The following is an 11,791-nucleotide window of genomic DNA, read 5'->3' on the forward strand; positions in this document are numbered from 1 at the left end:
CTGGGCTGCTCAGCCCCCTCCAACCAGAGTCCTGGGGCCGGGCCCCTGCGCACCTCGGGCGTGCGATGCAAGGGCCTGCAGCAACGCTGTGTGTGCAGTGCCCCGGGGCGAGGGCCCGCGCCGGCCCAGTGAGGAGCGTGAGCATTTTGCGTGTAAAGTGTAACGAACTCTGCCAACTCTGGAATCGTCTCCCGCCCCCATGCTTTCTTACAGTCCGGCTGCCCGCGCTCTCCCGCGGCCACATCACAGGCGCTGACATTTCCCTGCCAGCCTCCTGCCTCCGAGCCCAAGGGACTGTCCTGGAATCAACCCGGACAGAGGCTTCATCTCCTGACACAGCTCAGAATGGCTGCAGCCCTGAAGCCTGGGGAAGAAAGAGGGCAGGGCCCCATCTCTCGGAAGCACGGCCCCCATCGGAGGGAACTCTGCCGCCAGCACTTCAGGCAGCTCCGCTACCAGGATGCGCCCGGGCCCCGGCAGGCCCTGGCCCGGCTCCGGGAGCTCTGCCGCCTGTGGCTGCGGCCGGAGCGCCACACCAAGGAGCAGATTCTAGACCTGCTGGTGCTGGAGCAGCTCCTGAGCATTCTTCCCCGCGACCTGCAAGCGCGGGTGCAGGATCACCATCCGGAGACGGGCGAGGAGGCGGTGACGGTGCTGGAGGTCCTGGACCGGGAGCTCGAGGAGCCCGCGCAGGTGTGGGGGGCGGCACCTGGCTGGGAGCCACGGGGGTAAAAGGACCAAGTCAAACCCAAAGGCCTACGGAGGAAAAGCCTGGAAGTATTGAATACGTGTCCCCTGGGGAAGAACAAGGCTTACTAGGGAGGGGCGAGGCTACCGAGGCAGGGAACTAAAATGTGGCTGAGTAGAGACAGCGCTAGACTGAGTTTGGGATGCTGGGGTCAGTGGGAAGTCACAGGAAGGCAACCGGGTACCTGAGGAATCAAAGCCGTTCCTAACGCACAAGTATCAAGTGACGTCAAGGACACTGTCCGCAGACATAGAATGCGAGGCGTATGTAAAGTTTTCGAGTAGCCACAGAATTGTTGAATTACCTTACTATTAAAAAGTGAAAAACAGGCAAAATTAAATATTTTATTTAACCCCATATATCTTATTATCTAATCAATGTAACGAGGCATTTTAAATTTTTGGTATTAAATTTTCAAATTTTCGTTTGGATTTTCCACTTAGGCTATGTCAATTTATACGAGCCACATTTTAAGTTCTCAGCCGCATCTTGCTACTGGCTACCATTCTGGTTGGCACGGTTACAGAAGAAATGCCCCCATTGCTAATAACTGGACTCAACGATTTCTAAGGTACCTTTCAAAACCCAGGCTATGATCTTGGACCTCTGGAAGACCAATGGAAGAACACAGGGAATTCCACTGTCCAGTGTCCGAAACTCTAGAGATTAGCCTGTTCCTTCATCGTTATTGCCACTTATAATTGAATGAAATCGTGTCCCCCTCTCTATATCCCCAGTCCCTACTGACCATTCATCGATTATGAAGTTCTTTCACTTCTCACCAAGTCTGACAAGCCAAGTCATTTCTCATTGTTCCCAGGTCCCGGACAATGCAGAAACACACAGCATACTCTCAGACAGGCTGGCTCCCTCTGGAGAACCATCCGAGTTTCCAACCGTCCAGCATGATCCCTGGAAGTCCCAGCTGCAGCAGGAATCTGGGAAGGAGCCAGGTTTGCATGTATGGGGGAGGAGGTGTTTTCTTGGGTTAGGGGTATCTTGGTCCATTTTCTGTTGTCAATAATACAATACCATAGGCGGGGTATTCATAAAAACATGTTTATTCTGGTTCATAGTTCTGGTCCAGGTTTAGGGGTTATACCTAGTGATGGCCTTCTTACTGGCCGAGTCCTAAGGTAACGCAGAGCATCACTGTCCAGAGATGAGGAGCAGGTGCGTATGTGTCTTCTGGCCCCCTTCCTCTCCTTATAAAGCTGCCAGTATCCAGTCATGAGCCTCCACTCTGAGGACCTTATTTCATCCTCATCCCCTCTCAAAGGCCCCATCTCTAAACACCATACTCTAAGTTTCCACCCACAAAATGGGAAATAAACTCCAACATGAGTTTCAAAGGGGACAAACAGCTTTCAAACCACAGCAGAGGGGACTTTCTCCTTTTTTGTCTTTTTGTACAGATCCCTGCCTGTCCTCTGCCCCCATTATGGGGGATCTCATCCTCTAGCCTGCGCCGTGGCCCAAGCGGTGGTGGATGGGTTTAAATGCTCAACCAAGTTCCTTATACTTGCTTCTACCTATTGTTACTTAATGATTCTAGTTCCAATTTCCCATAAAATTCCCATTTTGAAACAGGAGAATTCATGCCATCCCATATTAGTCGGCGAGAGCTACCAAAATAGAATACTGCAGACCAGGAGCTTAAACAGCAGATGTTTATTTTCTCGTGATTCTGGGGCTGCGAGTCCAAGGTCAGGACGAGCTCCTGACAAGGCCCCTTTTCTGGCTTGCAGACCTCCCGCCATGCCTTCACAGGGCCTTTTCTCTGTGCATATGCATTTCTGGCATCTCTTCCCCTTCTTCTGAGGATATCAGTCCTATTGGCTTAGGGTGTCATCTATGACCTGACTCAACTTTAATTGTTTTAATTGCCCTCTCATCAAATACAGACACATCAAGTGTCAGGGTTTCATGTGCGGATCCGGGATTGCAGGCGGCTATCTCCAAATACTTTTTTTAAAACCATCATGGTAAAGTACCAAAACGCCAATACCCTTTAAAAATGCATTTACTATGCCGGGCGTGGTGGCACACACTTGTAATCCCTGCGCTTGGTAGGCTGAGACAGGAGGATCGCACAGGTTCAAAGCCAGCCTCAGCTACTTAGTGAGGCTCTCAGCTACTTAGTAAGACCCTGTTTCCAAATAAAATATAAAATGGATCTGGGAGTATAGCCCGGAGGTAGAAAGCCTCTGGGTTCCACCCCCAGTACCACAAAAAAAAAAATGCATTTACTATCGAATAGAAAGACTGACAGTGTTTTATGCAATATCTATTTTTAAAATTGTTCTATACACATCAGCAAGTTAGTGTGACTCCTGGCCTTTGGCTAAGGTAATGTAAGCATTTTCAAGTATCTCCACTTGAGGATTATAACTGAGTCACCTCATAGGAAATGATCTTTCTATATGGTAAAAGAATTTGGAAATTTGGAGAGCTAAATATCTTAACAGTTATCTAAAACCATATATGCCTTGGGAATATGCTATAACCCAAAACACGTGACTCTCGCCAAGTATTCAACCTTGTGCTGTTTCCCCTAGACTGCCAAGCCGCTAGCACCCAGGGTTATCAAATGGCCTTTGTGGCCTGATCAGCATCTCTGTGATGGACAGAGCTGGAACCTATCTGAAATTATATCTGATAAGGACTCTTGTCATTACATGTGCCAAATAACACTGGAAGGATGGTCCTGACAAAAGATGCTTAAGCCAAATATTCCTAATTTGTCAGGTCTCAAACGAGGTCTCCTGGCATCCTATTGGTCTGGGACAAGTGGTACTTAAAGAGATACATAACAAGGCCCTGCAAGTCAACTGGTTAAAGAGAGACCACTGGTCCCTGAGATGAGAAAAGTTTACATTTGACAGTATGTGTACAGTACTGACATTGTTTGATTACAGATCTAAAGGGAAGGATAATTTGAATTGCTGATCAAGATAAACTGACCAAGTAGTTTTTTTGTTGTTGGGTTTTTTATTTGTTTGTCTGTCTGTCTGTCTGTCTTTTGGTACCAGGGACTGAACAAAGGAGGCTTCTACCTTTGAGTTACAGTCCAGCCCCCAACCTTTTTTTTTTTTTTTTTTTTTTGCAGTAATGGGGATAGGGGCATTCTACCTCTGAGCGACACCCCCAACCCTAATTTTTTTATTCTTTATTTTGAAACAGGATCTCACTGAGTTGCAAAAGGCCTAAGTACCCGGGCATGGTGGCACATGCTTGTAATCCTCACGCTTGGGAGGCGGAGACAGGAGGATCACGAGGTTCGGAGCCGGCCTTGCTGGCTTAAGAGACCCTGTTTGCAAATAAAAATATAAAAAAAAAAGTGTCTGGGTATGTTGCCCGGAGGTAGAAGGGTTTCCAGGAACCTCAGTACCACCAGAAAAAAAAAAAGGCCTTAGCAGCTGAGGCTATCCACAAACCACAATCCCCCTGTCTCAGCCTCCTAAATGCTGGGATTAGAAGCGTGCACCACCACGCCCGGCTTCCAGGTCACGTTTACTCACCTTTTCTGTTGCTAACGCCTGTGTTTCAGGCTGTGCATATTTCTCTAGAACTTTGACCTCCCTCCCCATCTCGGGTCTCCAGTCTGTCTCTCCCTCATTATCCTTGCCATATTTATGGCCCTGTAGCCCCGCCAGTTACCACTCTCCCTTTGGGCAGGATCGTGTGGTAATCCCTTGACCAACATTTTTGCCTTCTTCTCTAAATATACTCTCAAATAACTTGTCCGTCTGCTCTCTTCCTTAATGACCTCTTCAGAGTTCTTTCTTAGATTAACACTTTATGCTATGATGGTACCAAATAGGTGATATATGTTTGACTTCTCATTCTTTTGTTATGCACTTATAATGTTTACATATTCTTTCTTCAGAGGCATTTTGCTTCTCAAACCTAGATTAGAAACTGCCTGTGTGCTGTTTGTTATAGATGGTAAAACCAGGACGGAGAATGAAGAGTCGGCCCAAAAGGAGGAAATGTCCAAAGACGTGAGGTTCCTTGAAGAGATAAACAACAGACTGAGCAAAGATACTCCTCAGTGTCCTGAATCCAAAGAGGCTGCTGAAAATGGGTGGGGCTTAGAGTGTCTACAGAGGGAAAAAAGACGGTATCAATGCGATGAGTGTGGGAAAACTTTTGTGCGAAGCTCGGACTTTAGTAAACACAGGAGAATGCACACGGGAGAGAAGCCCTATAAATGTGACGAGTGTGGGAAAGCCTTCAATCAAAGCTCACATCTCATCGGACATCACAGAGTACACTCCGGAGTGAAACCATATAAATGTAAAGACTGTGGGAAAGGCTTCAGTGGGCGCACAGGTCTTATTCAGCATCAGAGGATCCACACGGGTGAAAAACCCTATGAGTGTGATGAGTGTGGAAGGCCCTTCCGTGTAAGTTCATCTCTTATCAGACACCAGAGAATTCATATAGCAAATAAGCCCTACTAGTAATGGTGGAAGGAAAATAAATTATTTCGATGCTTAGCCTTAATCTATTTGAGAGACTTTATAAATTTCCTTGGCTCCTATCATCATTAAAAACTTACTCTGGAGATATATATATATATATATATATATATATATATATATATATCCTTTTATTTCTAAGTTCAGTTTTGGGGAGGAATCAAGAGTTATCTCAGAAAATCTTGTCTGCTGACAACACTGTTCATTTGTAGCTCCAGACTGCCGTTTTCCTGGTTGAAAGTAAATTCTGCCTCTCTGCTTTAGCTCCTCTTGACTTCACTATTAAATGTATGACATTAGGCAAGATAGTCACATTTTTCTCTGTCTTCGTTTCCCCTAGATAATAAAGGCCTACCAGCTGTGCTTTGACAAGTTAAAATAGATGAAGACTTTTTAATATTAAGAACTAAAAAAAAAAATTTAAAAAGAACTAAGGCAGTGTTCATTTTTCCATCACTACTAATATAATAGCCGGTTTATCTCTTCTTTATCTTAAAAGTAGGGGGTATGATCACTTTGTATAAGTTTTTTCCCCCAATAATAAAAAAGAGGAAGCCATCAGAAAAAGGCAGGAGACTGAGGAAAACATCGAGGCGGTAGGCAAAACAGTAAACGATCAGTGGGAAGGAAATGCTAGAAGTAAAAGATTTAAATTAATTTAATCAGACACCAAAGAATTCATATAGCAAATAAGCTCTATCAATATGATAGAAGGAAATTCTGTATCTTCTTCAATCTACTTAAATCAGTTAACTGGTATTCTATTTTCATGGTGTTTTAAATTAATGCTCGTAAGGCTGCACATTACCATAATTCTGCACTAATCTCTAACCCCAGTCCCACCCTAGACAGTCCAGCCAGAACCTCACCCAACCTCGCCCTCCCACACTCAGCCGCCACACTTTGGCAACCGGAAGTGGCGAAATGAGGACCGGCCTTCTCCGGCTCCCGGAGCACTGGGGTTCCGACCTGGAAAGAGCCCGAGGACCACACCCCCACCGAGAAAGAGGGGACTCATTTGGGTGGGGCACAGACCGGAAGTGCTCTGCCTTTCGCGGTAACTGGGCTCGCTGCGGGGATGTGAGAAGCCCGGGATTCCAGGGGCCCCGCGTCTGCCGGGGACGCAGCTGCCTTCTTAGCCCTGTCCGCAGTGGAGAGGGTGCTAGTGTCTTAGTCCAGCCGGGTCGGCCGGCGCTCACTGCCGGGAGAAGAGCGCACTTGGGTCAGTATGGGGAGGGCAGGAGCATTCCCCATTAATAGCTCTCGGTGACCTACTGTGCTTGCGGGCGCTCTGCTCACTGAAACTGTGATAACAACGAGTAATGCAAGACAGGTGCCTGTCCCGAAATAGAAAAATAAAATCCGAGGGAGAGAACAGCATGTTACCGAAAAACATAGACCGGTGTTTAGAAGGAGAGCGCACTGAAACGTGTTCTTTGACTTGGGAAGATTGAGGTGATCGTGATTGTGGGGTAGGGAGATGGATATTCTGGAGGTCGATAAAAGGCAAGGGTTGCTGATGGTATTTAAAAAAGAAAAAAATCTAAATATCTATCGATAGAGAAATGCATGCCATGTCCTATTGCAGAATACTCTTCAGCCATTAAATTGCTAAATTGTCAACGGGGAAATGCATTGTCAGAATAAAAATATATTCCCCTCTTTTTGGGGGGAGGAGGAAAACTGTATACAGATGAAGTAACTGTGTGATATTTGCACATGTAAGGGGAAAGGGTAAACACCAAGCTCAGCAGGGATTGCCCCTTTGTAGGAAAAATTTTAAGAGCCAGGTGTGGTGGCGCAGCTTGTAATCCCGGCGCTTGGGAGGCTGAGACGGGGATCGCACAGGTTCAAATATATAAATATATATTTATATATAAATAGATAGATAGATAGATTTGCCCTACCTGCAAGCTAACAATTTAACTTGCCACAGGTTTATGGACACTAGCAGAAGGCAGTAGACTCCTAGGTCAGAGACAAAAGACTTTAACTTAATAACACAGGCATGAACTTCCTGGCCCCCTTTTCTCCAGTGCCCAGAGGGGAGTAAAGGGACCAAGCGAAAGTCGCTCACACAGTAGATTTGCGTCCTAACAGAGGACTCAAACTTAGGAAAACCCAGCTTTTCCTCAATCTTGCCCTAGAATGAGGCATTATCTTTATTGCCCTGCTTGGAAAACAAATCTGCCCCCGATGTATCTATAAACATCCTTGAAGAGACAGTCTCAAAGAAAACTCTGCTACAACACTAGAGAAATCTGAGAATTGACCGGGCATGGTGGTACTGTACTTAGGAATCCCAGTACTTAGGAAGATCGTAGGTTCGTGGCCAGCCTCAGCTACTTAATGACGCTCTCCGCAACTTAGTGAGACCTTGATTCAAAATACAGAATAAAAAATAGGGCTGGGGGTGTAGCTCGGAGGTAGAATGCCCCAGGGTCCCATCCCCAGTACGGCAAAAAAAAAAAAAAAAAAAAAAATGCAGTCTATAATGGAGAGCTTGATGTTAGGAAGCGAGAAAGGTAAAGAGTATGGGGTAGCTCAGAGGACCAAAAATGAATCCCCTTATTTGCATTACAAGGATCCACGAATTGCTCCCTCCGGTTCCAGCACTGGCCTTTGCACGCCTGCGGGTCTGCCCCGGGGAACTGTTACCTTTGCCAGACAACGCCCAGGCATGCTAAGCACAGGCGACATCCAGGTCTATTCCCTAGGACGTCCACGAACCCCAGAACCCACGCAACCCCGCATCTCAGCAGGCGGGAGGTACCTGGCGCGGCCCGCAGCCCTGGAGGAGCAGGTGCAGCGGTCCCCTTGGTCTGCCGACCATAGAGCTGTGAGACCTCCCAGATTCCTAGAGAGCTCCCGGAAGTGCCTTTGGGGCAAGATGCGTGCCGGACGGTGTTGTACCTCCGCATGTTTGGAAGTTAGTGGCCGAGGGGTCTGTCCACCTGCAGCCCACGACCCTCTTTCTCCCCGCTCCTTCTCCGGGTCTGTGCACCCTGCGCCTCCCTCCGCGCCCCGCTCGGCCTGCGGAACCCTCGGTGAGTTACGGTCGCCTCCGGCCGGAAGGAGGGGGCCGCTTTGTGGCCGGACCAGGCCGCGCTGGAGCCAGGCCCGAGAGGCCCCGCGCCGGCCATGGCCATGGGCGCGCCGAGCCTCCATCCCCGCCGTGGACGCAGCCCCGGCCGCGTCCCCAAACTTTTTGCAAGGGAACCTTTCATGGAGAGGGGGGTCGCTTCTTCCCTAGCCAGTCCTTCCGTGGCGTTATTTTGCCGCCGATCTTATTTGTCTTAACCTAAGGAAATGCCCCTCCACGGCATCTTTTAGGCTACTGTTTCCAAGGTCTGAGTTGTTGCAGACCCTCATTTGGGTTTTTTTTTTTTGGGGGGGGGTGGGGCTGTTTTACTTTTGAAGTCCCAAGTATGCGTGGAAGCTTTCTATTTTTATCGTTTGGTTATTCTGATCTTTTTAGTGTATTAAAAAATGGTGGTGTGTTGACGGGTGCTTTGCAAAAGGAACATTTTTGCCAAATTCAGTGCAATATAGAATGCGGCCTCGTTCGGAATACTTTGCTTATTTAATATATTAAAACTAACAAGTTGATGCGTGGGAACTCTTCGAGAGGAGTCCCATGTTCAAAACTCAGGTCAGTCAAGATCATTTTTGCCGGTCACTTTAAGAGTGGCTCAATCACCTCTGAAGACGTATGTCTGTGGTTGGCCAGTTCTCCTGAGTATCTTTACGCATCACCCTTAGATTTAGCAAATGCACACGCTTTAAATTTCTGTTGTACTTAAATGCAAAAAGTGACATGTTAAAAAAAAAAGTTGAGCGAACGCCAATGCAAGATAACTACAAAATGCAGTGTTTGCTTTACCGACTTTTCTTTGACCTCGCGTACTTTGCTAAAGAGTTTGGTTCCCCGTTGGAATATTTCTTCTGGCAGCGGATTAATTTCTTAAGGCCGTTGTAAAAGAGTATTGCAAACTTCATGGCTTAATGCAATGGAAGTTTATTTTCTGAGAGTTAGGGAGGCTTGAAGTCCAAAATGAAGGTGTGTCGTCAAAGCCCTGACCTTCTAGTTTCTGGTTCTAACCGGCAGTTGTCGGGGGGTCTTTGGCCTGCAACTGTATCACTCCATCCCTGCCTCGGTAGTCACAGAGTTCTCTCCTCTCTGTAGGTCTGCATCTTCACATTGTCTCTAGTGGGTGTATCTCTTCTCTTAAAAATACACCTGTATTGGATTAAGGGCCCACCTTATTCCAGTATAACTTCATCTTTATTACATCTGCAAAGACCCTATTTTCAAGTCAAGTCACATCTACAGATATCAGAGGTTGGAACCACTATCTTTTGGGGAACACAGTTCAGCCCACAACAGGCAGCATGATGGAACATGAACAGGAGACACGCTCGAGCAAAGATAAGACCAATTACTACTGCAACCTCAGGCAAAAAAATGCCAGTCTCAGCCTCCCAAATACTGGGATTACAAGTGCGCACCACCACACCTGGCTAATCCCTACTCTTACAACAAATGTAAACGCATTGTGTGCTAGTTTATTGTAAATACAGCTCTGATATTCTTTGAGTCTATCAGTAAGATAAACCTCTACTCATGAGGAAGAGACAATGAAGTCAGGAAGCCAAAACTCCTTTGCAACTAATATAATTATGCAAAAGCAATATAATTTATGTAAAGAAGTATAGAATAAGAGAGAAATAACTTGCAATTGGCTTCATAAAAAAGGTGGGTGGGTGGGTTGTTTGTTTGTTTGTTTTTGGTGGTACTGGGGTTCCTGGAAGCCCTTCTACCTCCACGCTACACTCCCAGACCTACTTTTTACTTTTGGAAACAGGGTCTCTTAAGCCAGCGGGGCTGGCATTGAACCTGCGTGATCCTCCTGTCTCCGCCTCCTAAGCGCGGGGATTACAGGCATGCACCACCAGCCCTGCCAAGAAAGGGTTTTAAAGGAACAATATTTTATCTTGCCTTTTAAAAAAATATGTAGTTTGGCCAGACCAGGCCACACTGGAGCCAGGCCCGAGCGGGTCCTGTTCAAAAAAAGTCAGAGACTTAAATGAAGAGGGTTATCAGTTTTCCAGAAACGGAAAACTCAGTACTGTCAAGATATCATCCCTAACATTGATACCAGTATTGCTAAACTATCCTTGGCTGGGGATGTGGCTCATAGGTAGAGCACTTGCCTAGCATGTATGAAACCCTGGGTTTGATTACTCAGCAACACACATGCGCGCATGCACACCCATACACTTACACACACACACACACACACACACACACACACACACACACACACACGGTATTATCCTTACACTGAGCTATAGATTCAACAGATTCAATTTAGTGACCTCTAGTAGGAATGAACAAGCTGCTTCAAAAATGTGTATCAAAAGGTGACAGATAGAGAAAAGTCAGGACAGTTTTAAAAGCAAAGAACAAAACTGCAGGCCTCAAACTCCTGCTTTCAAGATCTGAAAAGCCACCACAATCTAGACAGTTTTTAGTGGTGAAAGGGTAAATACATTAGCCAAGGGAACAAAATGGAGATTCCAGAAATAAACCCACAAGTGTGTGTGTGTGTGTGTGTGTGTGTGTGTGTGTGTGTCCCATGGATTTTTGAAAGACGCAGACAGTTCAGTGGATGAAAAATATTCCTTTCGGCAAATGCCGCTGAAACAGTTTTATAACTATATGCAAATAAAAAAGCCAAACTGTACCTCAAACTATATAAAAATTAATTTGGTGGATCACAGACCTAAATAAATTTAAAACCTAAAACTGTAAATCTTTTCATCTGTGACTTTGGGTTAAGCAAAGAGTTCGTAAATATGGCATCAAAAAATAGACCTTAAAAAAGAGACAAATTAGTCGGCTGTGGTGTCACACCACTGGGGAGGCTGAGGCAGGAGGAACGCATGTTCAAGGACAGCCTCAGCAAGTAGTGAGACTCTCATCAAACTGGTGAGACCCTGTTTCCAAATAAAAATAAAATAGGGCTGGGGGTGTGGCTTGAAGGTAGACTGCCCCTGGGTTCCATCCCCAGGACCAAAAGAGAGAGAGCAAGAGGGAGGGAGACTTAGGCCCTCGACAACTTAGCAAGACTCTGTTTCAAAATAAAGAATAAAAAGTAGGGCTGGAGGTAGCTCAGAGGTAGAATGTACCTGGGTTCAAACCCCAGTACCACCAAAAAAAAAAAAAAATACAAACTTGTGTTCTTCAAAAGCTACTGTTAAAAGAATGAAGGGGAAGAAATATTTGTAAATCACACATTTCATAAAGGGCCTGTCTAGAACATATGGGGAATCCTCAAAGCTTTAAAAACTCAAGGAAAAAAGGTAGGCAAAAGTTTCTAATAGATATTTTACCAAAAAAGCTTGTTAAGGTATCTTGGTCACTTACTCTGACTTTTGACCTACCTTGACACTCTTTGTCATCTCTCTTTCTGAAGACGAGCTCTTGAGGCCCTCAGAAGGCTCTTCTCTTAAAAAAGGAGTGGAAACAAGTCTCCTGAGTTTTTTCTGGCCCTAA

General features: G+C 46.1%; 1 protein-coding gene across 1 annotated transcript; it reads left to right on the forward strand.

The window, feature by feature from the left end:
- Positions 1-345: 345 nt before the first annotated feature.
- On the forward strand, positions 346-5,214 carry LOC308273239 (zinc finger and SCAN domain-containing protein 16-like; the record flags this gene model as incomplete). Its single annotated transcript, XM_080710323.1, has 3 exons — positions 346-693; positions 1,569-1,701; positions 4,694-5,214. The coding sequence occupies 3 exons, from the start codon at positions 346-348 to the stop codon at positions 5,212-5,214; spliced, it is 1,002 nt and encodes a 333-aa protein (XP_080566449.1).
- Between the last annotated feature and the right edge of the window lie 6,577 nt (positions 5,215-11,791).

Source organism: Muscardinus avellanarius (genome assembly GCF_963383645.1).
Source record: "Muscardinus avellanarius genome assembly, chromosome: 14".
NCBI classification, from domain to species: Eukaryota; Metazoa; Chordata; class Mammalia; order Rodentia; family Gliridae; genus Muscardinus; species Muscardinus avellanarius.